This window comes from Chrysochloris asiatica, unplaced genomic scaffold (genome assembly GCF_000296735.1).
Source record: "Chrysochloris asiatica unplaced genomic scaffold, ChrAsi1.0 scaffold00037, whole genome shotgun sequence".
Taxonomy (NCBI): Eukaryota; Metazoa; Chordata; class Mammalia; order Afrosoricida; family Chrysochloridae; genus Chrysochloris; species Chrysochloris asiatica.
The window spans coordinates 8,812,736-8,831,370 of NW_006408555.1; the positions used below are offsets into that span (position 1 = coordinate 8,812,736).

General features: G+C 47.4%; 1 protein-coding gene across 1 annotated transcript in view; it reads left to right on the forward strand.

Annotated features, from left to right (window-relative positions):
• CDYL2 (chromodomain protein, Y-like 2) overlaps positions 1-18,635 on the forward strand; it is an 87,566-nt gene that overhangs the window by 62,210 nt on the left and 6,721 nt on the right. Inside the window, exons 5-6 of the mRNA XM_006860300.1 lie at positions 2,036-2,208; positions 11,659-11,869. Coding sequence (XP_006860362.1) covers positions 2,036-2,208; positions 11,659-11,869 — 384 coding nt within the window. The remainder of the gene's footprint in view (positions 1-2,035; positions 2,209-11,658; positions 11,870-18,635) is intronic.

The window sequence follows — 18,635 nt, forward strand, 5'->3', positions numbered from 1 at the left end:
TATCAACTCGATGGCACCTAACAACAACAAAGTTGAGATAACACTCCCTGCTTTGCAGGGTTTTCACTTGGTTTAGAACGTTGTGTGGAAATGGTTGCTGTTGGCTGCCAAGAGGTCAGCCCTGAATCATGGCGGCCCTGTGTAGACGGGTCCAGAAGGCTGCCTGTTCCCACGCTGTCCCTTGATCAGCTGTGGATCGCACTGTTGGGCTCCATCCAGTTTTCCTTGGCTCATTATCAGAGGTCTGCTGCTTGGTGTCTCTTTCTGGTCTGTCTTAGTCTGGAAGCACCCGTGAAGGAAGGCCCAGTGGCCTAAGGGTTATGACTGATGAGTCCTGGACTTTCCTTGTGTGTCCTTCCCTAGTCAGGCACTTGCTCTGATTTGGCTGCCAAACCAAACAGTGGTGATGTATAGTGGCCAAGAGCATAGAGTGGACATTGTCTTATGTCAGACCTGGGTTCCCGTCCTGCCTCTTACACTTGGCTAGTGTCTGTACCTCTCTGGGCCTCTATTCTCTGACCTGTGAGTAGGTGTTTTTGGAGGACTGTGCCACTCAGCATGATGCCTGGCACACAGTGCTTGCTTCTGATGTAGCAAGTGCTTTGCTCTTCTCACCCCTGGCACCTCTGTCTCTGTCTGTAATCCGTCCCCTAGCCCCAGGCAAGGTCCTGTGGTTGTTTTTAATGCTGTTGAGTCAGTTTAGAGCCCTAGCGTCATCTGTATAGTTGTCTGACCTTGCGGTTAGCAGTCCAGTGTTTATTCCTTAGTGCCAGGCCAGGTCTCAGGGCCCTACAAGCACACAGTGCGTATGTGCAGAAGATAAGCAGAGCTTGTCCATGAGGACGAGCAGGGTGACCAACCAGCTCCTTCATGTCACATGAATGGCATAAAGAAGAGGAACAAATGCCCTTTTTCTGCATTTCCCGGCAAGCAGCTACTGCACTTGTGTTCATTTGCTCCCATGAGTCCTTGAAGCTGGGTGCGTGGTTCCTCTCATAAGATGAGTACAGCCGGGCTCACGTGGCGAGAAAGCTTAGAGCCAGCATTTGCACCAGAAGAACTTTGAAGCCAGGTCTGGATTTGATGCCAAGTAAGAGCTTTGCCAAGGTCTTGATTGAATTAAACATATGCATGAAGTCCTGGTGTGGCACCGTGGATAATATAATGGACCAAAAGGTCGGTTTGAACTCAAGGTCGGCGGTTCAAACTCACCAGCCGCTCCTCAGAAATCGTATAAAGGGTCGCTCTGAGTCATAACCAACTTGATGGCATATAACAACAACAACAACAACAACAACGGCATGTTACATGGTGACACACGGGTTAAGTGCTTAGCTACTGCTGATGGGAAGCTCGGTGTTTAAGTTAAAACTCACCAGTCACTCTAGGAGAAAGAGCTGGCCATCTGCCCCTGTAAAGAGTTACAACCAGCCTTGCCTTAAGGGACTGCTCTGCTTTGCCCCACAGGGTCGCTATGAGTTGGAATCAACTGAGCATCACACAACAACAGAGGTGGCATATGTCCCTCAATTGTCTTGTCACACCTTGTGTAGGGCTGAGTGAGCAAGTGTCGGTCGCTGATTTGCAGAGACTCACCAGGGAACTAGACTGTTCCAATTCAGGTTTCAAAACTCTACCCATTCACTCTGGTAGCGTAGTGGTTACGAATCTGACTGCTAACCTCAAGGTTGACAGTTCAAAACTGCCAGCTGTTCCGTGGGAGAAAGATGAGGCTTTCTGCTCCCGTAAAACATTTACAGCCTTGGGAACCCTGTACAGGGTCACTATGAGTCAGAACTGACTCCACGGTACAACAACAACAACAACAACAACCCATGTACTACACTGCCACAGCTGCTTTGGGCTCAGTGCAGAACAGCTTTGGTTTCCGTAAGTATTTCTCCCCTTGGTCTGACACAGGATACTTACTTGCCTGTCCCCTTTATGGGGGTGGGGGGTTCAGACGCAGCAGCCTCAGCCCCCTGGCTTCCGGGACAACCTCCTTAAATGCATGCCAATTGCTCTCTGTCCACAGATCATGAAGGAAGTCCGAAGAGCCCTCTGCAACGCAGCCACAGATGACAGCAAACTTCTGCTCCTCAGCGCAGTCGGCAGTGTGTTCTGCAGCGGTTTGGACTATTCCTACCTCATTGGAAGACTGTCCAGCGACCGGCGGAAGGAGAGCACGCGGATTGCAGAAGCTATCAGGTGGGCTCTGCTCTTCCACCCCTTAGACTCATCCAGTAAATCACAACACAGAGGGCTCAGTTCAATTTGAACCTCAAACAGCATAGACTTTTTTCGTGTCGGTATATGAAGTGGGATATGATGTTGTTGTTAGGGGCTGCCAAGTTGGTTCCCACTCCCAGTCACCCTGTGTACATCAGAGTTAAACAGTGCCCAGTCCGATGCCATCATTGCAGTCATTGCTGCAGCCGTTTTGTCGGTCCATCTTGTTGAGGGCCTTCCTCTTAGTCGTTCACCCTCTACCTCACCAAGCAGGATGTGTTCCTTCAGGGACACAGTCAATTAGAAACAGTCTCACCTTCCTCCCTTCTCAGAAACAACGGCTGTACTTCCTCCAAGACACATTTGTTCATTCTTTTGGTAGTCCATGGTACACTTAGTATTTTTTAATGCCATCATTCAAAAGGATAAAATCTTCTCCCATCTTCCTACTTCATTGTCCATCTTTCACATGCATAAGAAACGATTGAAAATATCTTGGCTTGGGTCAGACGCCCCTTAGTCCTCAAAGTGACGCCTTCACTCTTGAACACTGTCGAGAGCTCTTTTGCAGCACATTTACCCCATGCAGTAAGTCATGTCGTTTCTTCAAGTCCTTCACGCAGTACTACAAGTCCTCTTCACTTTCAGATGTGGGATAGCTGAGGGGGTCTTCAAAAAATCCATGGAATATCGGAATTCAAATATAATGGAATTCTTCCATGAGCTTTTAGAAGACTCCCATACTGACCCTGGAAAATTATTTGTTGTTTATCTGAAGTTTACATTTTAATCAGGCTTCATGTAGTTTATCTGCAACTTTAGCCCTGATGGTGGTTATGTGCCATGGAGTTGGTTCCGCCCATAGTGACCCTGTACAGGGTTTTCAAGGCTGTAAATCTTTACGGGAGCAGAAAGCCTCATCTTTCTACCACGGAACAGGTGGTAGTTTCGAACTGCTGACCCTGCGGTTCGCAGCCCGATTCATAACCACCTCACAGCCAGAACTCTAGCCCTAGGCATGCCCAAATCTGGGATGGCTTTGCTGTCTAGACCCCGTCAGTGTTTTGGTGACAGTGAAGCTCACATGTTCATCCAGTGCAGCATCTGGTATCCTCATGTCTTGCCCACAGTACACCTCCCTCCCTGCATTATGGGAGGAGTGTGGGTCTTAGGCTGGACATTTCTGTGTCCTGGAGCTGATGTGGCTCACATGGGTGGGATGTTGGGCTTCCCTGGGCGTTTGTGGACCCAGAGGGTCAGGAATGGCCCTTTCCCTCTTTTAGCCTTAGGGCAGGGGTGGAGAACCTGTTTGTAGCCTTAGGGCAGGGGTGGGGAACCTGTTTTTTCTGCGAGGGCCATTTGAATGTTTGTACTATCATTTGCAGGCCATACAAAATCATCAGCTTAAAAATTAGCCTGCTGGGTTGGAAACGTAAAGGTGGACATTTTGTAGCAAAAGGAGGGGAGTGACTAACTATGCAGTCCAGGATCTGCGGTCCCTGAAACCATCAAGGGAGAAGAGTGGAGTGCGGTACCCTACCCAGAGAATCAGTGATGCCAGAGATGATGACGTGGAGAGATGGAAGGGCTGGGGACTCTAGACCCAGAGAGGGAGAGGGGCTGTGTGCTGACAACCAGGGGGCAGGCTTTCAGCGTATGCACTTTGGATGGGTGATGATGCATGGAGGGGATTGTAACCATGGCAATGAAACGATACATGATAGTATGAATATAAAGCTCAAGTTCTCCCATGTAAACGATCACATAATTCACAATAAAACATTAAAAAAAAAAATTAGCCTGCTGTAATGTTATGGCTGGAACTGTGGTTGCCTTGGCAGGGCCAAATCAGATGATTTTGTGGACCTGGTGTGACACTGTGGGATAATGCACTGGACTACAAGATTGCTCTGAGCTGCAAAGTCAGTAGTTCAAATTTACCAGCCGCTTCTTGGAAATGCTATATAGGGTCACTATGAGTTGGAACCAATTTGATGGCACTTGACAACAACATGCCCATGGGCTGGACGTTCCCCACCCCTACCTTATAGGAAGAAATTGAGATCCTGTGGGTGATTTCCCATCACCCCAGTAGTGGTTTCCACTTTCCTTATCCGAAATCAAAGCTGGTTACCGATGAGTTGACTCTGACTCATAGCGCCCCTGAGTGTCTCAGACTTGAATCACACTCCATGTTGTTGCTGTTCGTTGCCGTGGACTTGATGCCATAATTTATGTGTGACTGCTTACCCAAATGTTGCTGGTTCAGACCCACCCAGCAGTACCATGGAAGAAAGTCCTGGCGATCGTACTCCGTTATGACTGAAGCCCAGAGAACCCTGTGGAGTGGCTCTGCTCTGACACAGGTGGGTTCTCCATGACTGTGCTCCATGGGGCTCAGAGAAGGCTGCTCTGGGCTCCTCACCAGCAGCTGTGGCAGCATTTCCACCAGGATGCTGTGTGGACGCCCCTGCCATGTGGCGGGAGTGAAGGGCACTGTTGTGGCATGAATTGGGGCCTGCCACGAGCTGTCTCCCACCTCATGGAAGAGCTCCTGACGTATTAACGTGTAAGGTCCAAGAAGCCTCTTGGCCAAGGACTTATTACAAATCTAGCAGCACGGAGGCATATCTTGGCTACAGAACTCCGCTGGACCGGATAACCTGCCAAAAGCTACTGCAGCTCTTTTGGGACATCCGCTTGGTAGGGCTGACCTCCAGGGTCCCACATGACCAGAACACCGCAAAGCAGTACTGCCATGCCCTCCCAATCCTTGCCTCAAGGAAACCATGCTTACAGATGGCGCGGGACACTGTGCCCTCTGCAAGTATGGGATGAACTAAAAGGTGCGGGAAGAAGACACGAACAATGGTCCAGGACCCAAACAGAGCTGTCTGCACCATCTTGAAAGAGAAACAGAGATGACGTGCTGGCCCATTTAGAAAAGGACCTGTGATCTTTCCAGCAATGAGGGTCTGGGTCTGACTGTAGAGACCGGTTCTAAAGCAGCTTCCTGGGAGGGGGACCCAGGGTGACAGAGCAGGCAGCCTGAGCTCAAGTCCCTCCTCCTATGAGTGGTGCATGCTCATGCCTGTCTGTGGTCTCACCATGCCTTCAGTTCAGCAGGTACGCAAAACTTAAAGGTGAGCAGCTAGGATGAGAAGTAACCAGAAGATACACATGACTCGAATGGACTGTTTCCAGATCCGCCAGTGCTCCTAGAGTCACCAGAACGGTTGCTGCTCAGTGAACTCTAACTCACAGCCACCACTTGCGTGCCTTAAAGCTGTGCTCCGTACCATTTTCAGTGAAGATCACTAGGACTTTGTTGCAAAATGCCTCTGGGTTGGCTCAGATCTCCAGCTTTTCAGTTTGCAGCCAAGTGCATTAACCATTCGTATCACTCAGGGTCTCCAAGCTCATAGAATCACCACCCACCTGCTGCTGCCGAATCAATTCTGACTCGTAGCGACCGTGTAGGACCTAGGGTTTCTGAGGCTGTAAAGCTTTACTGACGCAGACTGCCTCCTCTTCCTGCCGAGGAACTTCACCAGCCTAGTGATCATCTCATTCAACCACCAGAGGTCCTTACGCTCTTAGAAGGTTGTTGTTGTTAAGTGCCATCAAGTCAGTTCTGGCTCATATAGAGTTTCCAAGAAGTAACTTTCTCTGTCAAGGGTTTGAACCGCTGACCTTGTGGTTAGCAGTCCAGTGCTTATCCTACAGCTCCACACCAGGACTCCAGGCTCTTAGAATCAATGTGAAGCAATATTGCTACTGCTTCTACTAGTGTGGCTTCTGGTGGGTGTTGCTTTCAGCCAGGAGTTCTTGCTAAGTCTGGGTCTGGCTGTAGACGGAGGTCCTGGAACACCCCCTGGCAGGGGTCCCCACTTGACCATCACTGTGTGGATGTGCTCACAGACCCCGAAGCAGGTCATGTAGCTCTGAACTTTGGCAGAGGGAGTGATGAAGACATGGCTGGGCCGTGAAAGAGTTCCACGTTGGAGCAAATGAAATCAGATATCCTGGGTGCAGAAGTGTGCTCTCTAGCCCCCTTCAGGCAAGAGAGGGGCACAGAGAGTAGTTTGAGAATCGAATGACAGCTCTACCCCCCTACCTAGCAGAGTCTCTCATTGCAGGAGTAGTGGACATACCTCCCTCATGCCCACACTGTGCCCTGCGCCTTGTCTGAGGCTCACTCAGCCCCATGTGGGGGCACTCCTGCTTTCCCACTTCACAGATGAAGACAGTGAGGCCTCCCTGTCCAGATACCTGACTGTGGGCAGGCCACTTGTTCTTGGGGCAGCTTTGAGCTTGAGCCTTAGACGCTAGCCCAGGAAGTTCTTGCTCTTTCTGCCATATCCGAGGATTCCTGGTCAGACAGAAGCTGTGAGCGATGGACCAGCTGGAAGCCCTTTCTGCTGCTGGAGAAGACGGTGAGCAGCCTCCCAGGCCCAGTGCCACCGTCTGAGACAGGATCAGATATCTGAGCCACGGAGACCATCATGCAATATCCGGTTTGCTGTGAGGCGTCTGCGTTCACTGGGCTTTAGGATAAGATCTTCCGCTGAAGGTGGGAGAAAATGAATGGGAAAGGTGGTCTCCGGGTCACATCTATACATGAAGGAAATGAAATGGGGTGAGAGAGGGGGGGGTCTCTGGAACCCCTGAGAGAGCTCCTGTTAGAAACCAGAGTGAAGAGCACTGAGGTAGGGGCGGGGACAATGAGAGCTGAAGTTGGTCTCTGAGGACTGTTGTATGCATGATAGAGCAGAGTTGAGGGGAGATCCTGGCGTAGCACTGTAGGATAAGCACTGGACCATAAGGTCGGCAGTTCGGATCTACCAGGCACTCCTCAGAAAACCTATACAGGGTCGCTATTACTCAGAACTGACTCAATGACACTTAACACAAATGACAACCCAGCTTATACAAGGAGGCTCTCTTGGGATGGGGACGCACAACAGAGGTGATACTTCCTCGGTATGTTATGGAGAACTGTGCTGAGTGGAAGATCAGACTCAAGGACTCTGAGATCCAAGATTTTGGAATTGTAGGAGGGTGCTTGGAAATATCTGCTGAAAATCACAGACACGCACTTGGCCTAAGGAGCCTGAAAAGTGTGTCTCCTTCAGACTGCAAACAGACATTTGATGAAACCAAAGCTACATCCATGATGTCGATTCCAGTTCCTAGGGACCTTGAAGAACGAAGTGTAAGTGTAAGTGCCCCACAGGGTCTCCACGAGTATCAGTCTTTATGGATGCAGGTTGCCTCATCTTTGTCCGAGGAGCAGCAGGTAGGTTTGAACTGCCGACCTTTTGGTTCACAGCATATAACTACTGTGATACTGGGGTTCCTCACTAAACAAAAAGAACATCTGCTAAAGAAGCATTTATCCAGGAAATGGGTCGCTGGAAAACCAGAAATCAGGGAGCCTGGTGACAGAACTCTTTCTCAGTGGCTGCTTCCATTTGGGGTCAGCCTCAGCGTGCTCAGCAGTGACTGGTACAGACTGACGTGCAGTCCAGCAGGCACATGGCAGTGACACAATGGGATGCGTCACTCCTGGGTCAAGGGTGCATACTTTTATGGAGACTTAAGGACTTTATATGATACCCTCTAGGTAGGCTGCTGTCAGTGAGTCAGCTCTGACTCATGAAGATGTCATGTACAAGAGAATAAAACATGATCTGGCACTGTGTTATCATCTCAGGCATGTTCACGTCCATCTCTGCAGCTATTGAGCCATGCCATCGTCTGTGCTGTCCTCTGCTTGACCAAACCGATGTCCTCCTCCAGCTCTGGTCAAAAGCAGGAGAGCCTCAGAGTGTCTGTTATGATCCATTAGGTTTTCTTGAACTAGTATTTGGAACTAGATTGTCAGAACTTTCTTCTCAGTCCGGATGTTCTGCTGAAACCTGGTGGCAAGGTGGCTTTGCTGGTATTTGAAATAGTGATGATGGCAGAGTTTCCAGCAACCTAGCATACACAGGCCACCACAGTGTGACTAACAGACAGCTTGTGAAGAGTAAGCACACACAGGCTACCATGGTGTGACAAACAGACAGGTTGTGGGAAATCACAGGCCACCACAGAATGAAAACGGACAGACGGGTTATACAAGAATCAGAGAAGACATAGGCCACCATGGTGTGACAGACTGACATGTTGTATGAGAATCAGAGAACACACAGGCCACCACGGTGTGACAGACAGCCAGGTTGTGGGAGGCAGTCTCCACCCCGGCAGAACTGTCAGCTGTCCTCTTAACGGTAGAACCCTGTCCCAGCACATCACCATGGTACCCACCTGTCTGGATACGGAGGTCAGGGAACAGCATCAATTGAAATCAGAAGGAATTTTTACAGAGTGGACTTCAAGGCCAGGTCATAAAAAAAAGAGAAGCCATAAATCAGATTGACATTTATATTAAGTATTTGCTGCTCTAACAAATACATATATGTTGTTGTTGTTGTTGTTGTCAGGTGCCATTGAGTCTGTTCTGACCCATAGTGAGCCTCCATATATGTATACATATGTACATATGTGTGTGTACATATATGTATGTATATGTGTATGTAAGTATGTATGTGTATATATATATATGGTATAGTGCTGCAGGCTAATGCACTGGACTGCAAAGTCGGTTTGAACCCAAGGTTGATAGTTGAAGTTCACCAACTGCTCCTTAGAAACCCTATACACGGTCACTATGGGTCAGAACTGACTTGACAGCATTTAACAATCACAACAACATTATATATATGTGTGTGTGTATACATATATATGATATATGTATAAATATACACAAGAGGGTACATCATAAAGTATTGCGACAAAATCACAGAAACCTTAAATAAACAAAAGCTGCTGTTGTCCCTCCACCTCAGTTCCTTCTAGATCTGTATGCGTCTGTACGTGGTGTTTCCATCTCTCTAACCTAGGAGTCCTGGTGTGGCGCTGTGGGTTAATGCGCCAGACTGCAGAGTCGTTTGAACTGCCAAGGTCAGTAGTTCAGGCTCACCAGCTGCACCTTGGAAACCTTGTATAGGGTCGCTATGGGTCGGAACCAACTCTCCGGCACTTAACAACAACAGTAACTGTTCCCTGAAGAATTAGGTCCTCTTTGATTTATGCCATGACATAATGGCGGTGTTGCATCCTGGAGGGACTCAGATTGTGATCCTTTTCAGTGTTCTTCATGTTGGGGTAACATGAAGTCTGAAGGGGCAAGATCAGGGCTGTAGGGTTTCCCAGTGAAATTCCGGCAGGACAGCCCTTGAAACCCTCAAAGAATCAGCTGGTACATTGTTGTGATGGAAAACAATTCCTTGATACAACTTTCCTGGCTTTTTTTCTCACCAACACAGTTTTCACATTCTAAAACCATCATCATAAGTCCCTGTGATTGTCTTGTGTCCTCCCAGACAAATCTAGCAAGATGACCCCTTGGTAATCCCAGTAAACAGTCACCGTAACTTTTTAAGCTGACCTTTCTGCCTTGATTTGAACTGACTCAGCAGATTCCCTTGAAAGCCACTGCTTTGATTGGATCTTTTCTGAAGGCACCTTAAGGGGGACTAAGGTGTAGCCTTAGTCTGTAGCTTTCCACCGATCGCAGAACCATGTTTCAACACATTTTGTCAGGAATAAACCTGTGCAGGTATGAACTGGAACCCTAGTAGCAATACTTTTTTTACTTGTATATGTATGTGTTGTACATATGTGTGTGTGCATGTATATGAGGGAACTTCGGAAACTTCATGGAAGAATTCTATTGTATTTTAATTCCATTTTTCCACAAACACTTTGAAGTGCTTTCTGTGTATGTATATGTTACAGTATTACGTATGTGTATACAAATATATGTACATTCATTGTGACAGAAATTTGCTACTTGCAAATATAAAACCTAACACGGATGCTGCTCATCAGCCCATGACTGGTCCCCAAGTGGTGATTCAGGGGCCCCGTCTCCTTCCGCCTTGAGGCTCAGCCAGTATCTTCCAAAGCTGCTATGTTCATGTCAAGGTTGTGTGGTGGGAGTTGGTGTGCCCAAGCCTAGATGTGGTGCATATCATTTCCACTCACACTCTTGTTGGCATGACCTTGGTCACTTGTCCACAGCCAAGTGCAAGGAACTTATTGTCTTTGTACCTTATTGTCTTTGCTCTGGCTCTGGGACACTCATTTAGCTATTCAATATGGAAGCTGGAAGCTGAGCAGTGTGCAAGACGGAGAATAACTAATAACAACTAGGAACTAAATAGGGAGACAGAGTGGGGGGAAAAACATAATAAAGGAAGTGTTCATTAGGAGAATTATAAAAGGTGCTGTGTTCTAAGACTGGCCCTTGTCCTGTGTGGCTGAGCACAGTGAGCTGGGGGAATGGACCTGAGATAACCAGAAGAGGTAAGCAGAGGCCAGCCAAGGTCATAGCCAGGAGTTTGTTTGTTATTCTGTACTTGGGAGTTTCCACTCTTCCATCTGAGATTCACGAAAGACTCAGGCTTTCTTTGCCATCTTGGGCCTTTCCTGTATGTCCAGATGACTATTAAGATTTTATAGATTTCATATAGCAACATGGGGACAGCAGAACGCACACCAAGGCAAAGGATACAGAGTGGCAGGGAGAAGAAATAGTGCCCAATCCTATAGCTATGATTCTAGATGCCTGATGCCTACCAGGGAGCCCACCAGTTTGCCTCAATGGCACCCTAACACATGGATGCACCTCAACCTCCAAGAGCCTTTGTCAATGATTCAGAATCAGGTAACCACAGGATTGAAAGGAAATCGTAAACGTCATTGATCTCAACCTGCTCACACCATCTGAAGCTTGAATTCCGCCTGCTGTAATCACGCAAAGTGATCATCCAGTCTAAATATGAATGCCTCCAGTAATATGGAAGTCATTCTTCCTAAATTCACCCAATTCCATTTTAGGATGGTGCTATTAGATCCCTCTTCATATTATTAAAGTGAAGTATGCCTCTATTTATAACACCGTCCTTATGATGTTTCATCTGCTGCTCCCTTAATGTTTTGGGTGTTTCCCTTAAGAGATGCAGAGCATTGTTAGTAGCTTGAGTACCCACATCAAGGATTGTCTAATCCATCACTTTTGAGAGTGGAAGAAATTGATACCTGGGTATGTGATTGGGCCAGTGGATTGGGACTATCTGGGACATGTGGTCACCCCATCAATATCCCATCTAGAACTTAGCACCAACAACCGAGTGTGCTGAGCCTGTTACTGTAGCCTGGTGACTCTGTGTCTGGGACGGGGAGGGCTCTAATCTGAAGTTGAGGGCTGCATTTTAGCACCTGGCAAAGTTGACTTCAGCCTTGGCAGAATCTCATGTTCCAAATGGGTCTCCACAAGCTGAGGTCGTTGGTTAAAGGAACTCTTGTCTTTCTTCTCAGGGACTTTGTGAAGGCCTTTATCCAGTTTAAGAAGCCCATTGTGGTGGCTATCAATGGGCCTGCCCTGGGCCTGGGCGCCTCCATCCTGCCTCTGTGTGACATTGTGTGGGCCAGTGAGAAGGCCTGGTTTCAGACTCCCTACGCTACCATCCGCCTCACGCCGGCTGGCTGCTCCTCATACACCTTCCCCCAGATCTTGGGAGTTGCGCTGGTAAGCCTTATGGTGATGGGTGGATTTGGGTCCTGAAAAGATTCCCGAGGATGAAATTGGGTGGATTTGGGAGATGTGACTTCCACTTCATTGGAGGTCTTAACATTTAGGCAAGATGATTACATAAGTCAGAAAGTACTTCCGTTTTGTCATGGTGTAAATTGAAGAGTGTGGAATTCTTTGGTAAAGGATTAGAGAGATGGAAGTAACAGACTTGTGTAGACCTCAGATAGAGATATGTTGAGCAACAGTAGCTTCGCATTTTGATATTTTTGTCTAATAAAGGTTTCTGTCATGTTTGTGACAATACTTTTTGACTTACCCTTGGATGTTAGAGGAGATTCAAGCTTCGAGTGATGCAGGTGAGTTGGGATTGATGATATTTAAGATTTCTTTCACATCCTAAGGATGTCTGATATAAATTATTTAAAGGGACTCCTCAAGGGGGCTCTAATGATGACAGGTCCATTGTTGGGTGCCATTGATGAAAATTGGGTTTAGGACATGGTTTTGCATATGGATTGAAACCCAGGGTTCTCTCAGCTTGTGTTATCTGCTGCTCTGTCTCAACCCCCCCACCCTCCTCAGAGGGCTGGAGCCCCAGCTGATCAGTTTCTGATGCAAGTAGCAAAACTGGGGCTGCCAGAGAGTGAGGGCTGAGAAGATGGTAAAATTCATTTACTGAACACATTCTATATGCCAGTCACTAAGTACTTTACTTACATTATCTCATTCAATGTTTACAACAACCCAGTAGAATATTAGGGTAGGCTTCCTGCTGTAACAAACAGCCCCATAACCTCACTGGTTTAATACAACAAATGTTTCTGTGCCATCGTGTGTCTAGAGTAGGTATGCTTGGTGAGCAGCATGCCACATTGCTTTGGGACCCAGGCCAGTCCACTTTCAATTCCATCCAGTGTGTGAGGAGAGCCTGGAAGTTTTCATGGGCCGCCGCCAGGCCTCTATGGGACAAATTCACATCCATCCACATCTCATTGGTCAAGACTCAGACACATGGCCATACCTAAGTACAAAGGAGGCTGGGAAATGTAGTCCAGTTTGTGTCCAGGAAGAAGAGAGAAGAGACTGGGGTGATTTCAAAGCAGGGCTGAGTAGCATGGCTTCCTTCTATAATGCCCACATCTATTGTGAGCTTTTCTGTATTTGGAAATGCTTCTGTTTACGTTTCAGTTTTTTTTGGAAGATAACGTTGTTTGTAGCATTATTGTGATTATTTTTAGTTAATCCACAGATATGAGGAGGCTTCAAAGTACATGGAAAATTTCCATGATCTTTCAATCCATTCTTCCATGCATGCACTTTAACAAGCCCCCTCATATTCCATTATTTTATTGTGCGTCAGGTTTTGGGTTTTTTTTTTTTGTTTTTTTTTTTTAACTATTTGAAGGTTGGTGGCAGCCCTGCATCCAGCGTCTTTTGCCGCCATTTTTTCCCAACAACACATGTGTACTTCATGTCTCTGCTGGTCATTGGAAACTTCTTCATGACACTGTTGCACACTTTGTAAACTACAGTGTGATGTAAACATAACACTGGGAGACCAAAACACCTAAGTGTGGTTTGCTTTATTATGACATTGGCTTTGTTGCAGTGCTCAGGAACCAGAGTTGCAGTATCTCCCACGACTGCCTAAATGTGATTATTTGTGAGTTCTGGTGTGTGACACTGTAGGAAAGACACTTGACCTCAAGGTCAGTTTGAAACGCAAGGTTGGAGGCTCAAGCTCACCAGCCATTCCTTGGAAACCCCATACAGGCTCACTCTGAGTCAGAACCTACTTGAAGGCATTTAACAAACAAACCAACAAACCAGTGAGGCAGTTGCTCTTGGTTCCCTTTGGGAAGGGCAGAGGGTGCCCTTCTTCCCTTGTTTTCATCTGAGGGCCTGCAAGCCCTATTTGCATGTCTCTGGTTTTGCTTTTGTTTACAATTAGAGAGAGCCCTTAGCAATATCCCCTCTCTTTCCTTAATTCTCTTCATTACTCCTTACTGAAATTGATACCACCAAGAATCATGCATCTAAGGACCCTTCTTTGCACATTCATTACTGACTGGGTGCTGCTCTGAGCACTGTCTTTTGGAATCTTAACAATACTGTGTTTGCTGGTCTGGGGAGAGTTGAGCCTTTGTGGGGTCATGTGACTTGCCCCAGCCACGTATTTGGTGACTAATTCAACTCTCTGTTTATGTTCTTATTTTCTGAGCTCTAGATTGGGGTGTTCATGCTATTGACCATTATCTCCTTCCTCAAAGACTCACCCTTTTACTGAATCCTGGGACTTTGGGGTAACACCTTTTATTTTCCCTTCCAAAAGGACCCTGGAGAGATACAGTGTCTGAGAGGTAGCTGGGAAGACTGTCTGTTGCCTTTCTGAATGAAAAAGACTTTCCCCTATTCCTAGTACCCACAAAGGAGTAGATAAAGGAGGATTTGAATCGGAATTCATTGGAGCAAATATGGCCAACTGCCAGCCAAGTGAGCCTCTCAGTTTCCTTTACAGGCTTAGAAGACGTCATTCTATTCTCAGTGGTCTCTGGTGTGGAAATGTCCGGAACTGTCCCCACTTTATGTTTCCTCAGGATTTTGTGCTACTTGCATTTTATGGTGGGGGAGTGGGGAGTCTAGCCTTCTCTGTTTGTTACCAGCCTCTCACGAGAAGTAGTTGCTCATTGATCTTCATCTGTTCTACATTCCTTTTAGAAGTTCGTGTTTATTTTCCTGGAAGTTTTGATTCAGAGTAAAATGATAAGCTTCTCAAAGTTATTGAAATGCTTCCCCCAAGGATTCACAACTGTGCCTTCTCTCAACTCCAGATACATTGTGTGTGTGTGTGTGTGTGTGTGTGTGTGTGTGTGTCTGTCTCCTCCAGCCCGAGGTCCTTGGGGTTGAGCCCTTGGGTGTTCAGCATGCCTGGGGCCTACCTGGTGTTCCCTAAAGGTGTATTGAATCAGTGGCCCGGAGAGATCTTGCGTGGTGGTGGCTTACCATGATACACTCTGCTGTTTCTGTAATACTATCGATTCTGAAAATCTGTCCAGTGTTAACATCACATACCAAAACCACCTTGGGGCTCAGAGCAAAGCATAGACTGAGTTATTACCAGCAAGGTGCCCCAAGCGTGTATTGACCACCTACTTTGTGTTGGTCTTTGGGTGAGGAGGCTCTGTGACCCATGACCACAATGTCCTGAAGGTAGGCCCCTGAAAACAGCCAGTTGCCATGGCGCCAACCCTAAACTCATGGCGATCCCATGTAAATCAGAGTAGAACTGTACTCCATAGAGTTTTCAGTAACTGATTTCCAAGAAGTAGATCTCCAGACCCCGGGGTGGATTTGCCCCGTCAACATTTTGGTTAGCAGTCAAGCGTACCACTTGAGTGTTTCTATCACTCAGGGACTACGTGGTAGATTGTATCAGCCTCCTTTTTACAGACGAAGAAACCAAGGTTTAGAGAGTTGAGGTGATACACCAGTGTTTGTCTTTCTTTCTTTCAACAACCATCCCTGGGCCCTCAGTGCACCGGGCATTGTCTTACCTACTTGGAAGAATGAAGATGGATAACACACTAGCTCCATCCTCAACAGTCCGGATCCAACAGAGTCTCTGAGCTGCTCATTTTGACTCTGACCACATGACCTATGTTTGCACCTCACTCTTGTTGCTTCTTTGAATTGTCTCAACTCTCCAGGGCTGGTCATTGCTACCCACTGTAGAGATGAAGAGACTGAGTCTTGGAGAGGTAGAGATTGCACAGCATCAAAGCACGAAGCAGTGACTTCTGAGCCTGGACCCTATGCTTCCCTCCACATTGGTCCTGCCATCCTTCCCCTTGGAAACCCAGTCCTGTCAGGGGAAGGTGGGGGTTAAAGAGGGGCCCCAGTGGCTACCTCCTGGAGGCATGTGAAACTGAGCAGGTGATATCTCATTATCTCTGGAAGCCCACTGGCACCACCCCAGGGCCAACAGGTGGGACTCATGTGTCAGCTGAGCTGACTACACATCCAGTCTCACCAGGGGAGGAGACACCAGCAGTCACTAAACCTCGGAAGCAAGCAAGCATGTCCCCATGCGATGGCAGCCATTGTGCCGTCAGCCTCCTCCCAGTGTCCCACAAAGACCGTCCCACACTATCTTTGAGGTCACAAAAGTGTTCCTCTCTTTTAATTGAATCGTTTTTGAAACTCCAAGAACGCAGCTGATGGAGACAAGCTCTTAGAGATTGAGTGGTGCCTCTTTCTAGTGACTTTCTGGAGTCCTGGTGTGGTGCTGTGAGTAATCACTGGACCACAAGGTCAGTTTGAATCACAGGGTCAATAGTTCTAACTCACCAGCCGCTCCTTGAAAACTCTATACAGGATCTCTCTCTGTGAGTCAGAACCGACTCGATGGCACTTAACCACTGACTCTCTACCTTTTCTTTCTACTTCCTGAGACCGAGGTGTTTCTAACTAAATAGGAGCCTTCAAAAAAATTGTGTAAAAATGGAATGAAAAGATCATGACATTTTTCTGTGAACTTTTGGAAGCCCCCTTATAGATTGGCATGTATTTTCCTTTAGACATCTTCCTCGAAATATATATTCTGGATGAATTACCAATGGTTGCTCTTTCTCGGGTGGCCGTGACAAAGTACCACATGCTGGGGGACTTTAAACTGCGGAAATGCATTGTCGTGCAGTTCTGGAATACACAAATCAGAAACCAAGGTGCCAACAAGGCCCTGTTCCTTCTGAAGGCCCTAGGGAAAGACTCTTCCTTGTTTCTTCACGTTTCTGGAGGCTGTGGGCAATCTTTAGTCTCCTTGGCTTATAGCTACATCATCTCCCCAGCCTCTGCCTTCATCTGAAGCTCGAGCTCTACCTCTGTATCTTAATCTCGTTCTTCTTTCTCTTAAAAGGACCCCAGCCATTGGGTACAGGGCCCACGCTAATCTAGAACCACCTCATCCCAGCTTCGCTACATCTGCAAGGATTCTACGGGAATACCTTGTTTTATTGCTCTTCACTGGATTGTGCTTCACAGAAATACATTGCTTTTCTTTTCATTTTCTTTCCAAATTGAAGGTTTGTAGCAACCCAGACAAGGCAGTCTCTTGGCGCCATTTTTTTCCAACATCATGTGATTGCTTCATGTCTCTTGTGTCCCATTTTGGTCATTTTCACAGTAACTCAGATTTTTTCATCACACTGTGATTGTTGTTAAATGGCCTTCGAGTCGTAGTTACCCTGTGTAGGGTTTCCGAGGAGCAGCTGGTAGGTTTTGAACTGCTGACTGTGTAGTGTTTATCCTACAGCTCCACACCGGGACTTCCATTTCTTTGCACCGTTGTGCACTTAACAAACCACCATGGAGTGTAAACATAAATGATTTTTTTGTGTGTGTTGGGAAACCAAACACAGAGATCTCCGAGGTATGCTGGTATTTCCAAATAAGATCATATTCAAAGGTATGTTATTGTTTTTGTTAAGTAGGACTTCAATTCACAGGTATAGGGAGTTTGAACGAACGTAGCATTGTGGGGGATACAGTTCAACCTGTAACACCAACCTAATACATTTCAGTACTGCAGCCCCATAGAGTGTCCTTTGGGCCATTGTGACTGATCAGTGACAACCAGTGAGACCGGGGCTACTATGCATAGGTGCCTTTGTGCAGAGAGAGCTTGGCAGAGCCAATGAAAGAGTGGCTGACACCCAGGGGCAGGGAGACAAGTGGGGTACTGGGTGGAGGTCAGATCACAGAAGGCATTGTTTATAGGGGAAGGAGTTGGGAATCTTTCCTGACAAGATAAGGGCCCATATCCCCCCGCCCACAGGTGGTGACCATTACGTCCTAATGGTCAGTGTGCTGCCCACTCTGCGCCTTGATCCCAGGGCTCACCCTTATCTGAGACTCCTCCTAGAATGTGTGTGACAGCTTGCGTATTTCAGATCAGAAGGAAATCCCTTGGGAAGTGGGATACCGAGACAGCCTGAGTCCTAAGGGCCTGGGGAAACCAGAGGGGAGTTTCCTGGCCCATTGCAGGGCCCTGGACCACAGAGAGGCACGCTGTGCTGGTGCAGCTTGGGACACTTGCTCAGACATCAGAAGAATAAACGGGACTTTCACCAGCCAAGTCCAGACATAGGAGTTCCCTTGTGGGGGACAGGGTCCAGAAACCACACGGTGCAGAACTCTTTGTCCATTTCTCTTTCCTTAGTGGACCACCTCCACAAACATGGGCACAGCAGTGGTTGGCTTTACTGACTGTATCCTGTACCCAGAGAGGGAGGCGGACTCTTCCCATCAGCCCAGCGTGGTCTGGGATGGGTCCAGGGTCATGCCTGAGCCGGTTGTCATGGTCTGGATATCAGGACTGACTTAAGGTACCCTCACGTCTCTGTCACCAGGAATAAGAGGTGTATTGGCAGGGACAGGTTACCTAATAAGCAAGATAAGCATGGGCTTACTTGTGCTTACTTAGTAGTCTATAGCAAGCAGCTTCACGTTTTTTCGCCACATCAAAGAATCTGCCTTTAGGCATGGCTGACATCTGTCTTTCCCTAACCCCACAGTACTTTCCCATAGAATCAAAACCTATTTCCAAATTTGCCATCCTGAACAGGGACAGAGTACCTGGTAATCAAGGTAAGCACAGACTTATGATTATTTACTGATCTGAAACCCATGTGAAACTGTTCACTGCAGATTAATAAGCACAAAAAAGGCCTGTGCTTCCCTTGCCTATTGGTAACCCACTCTG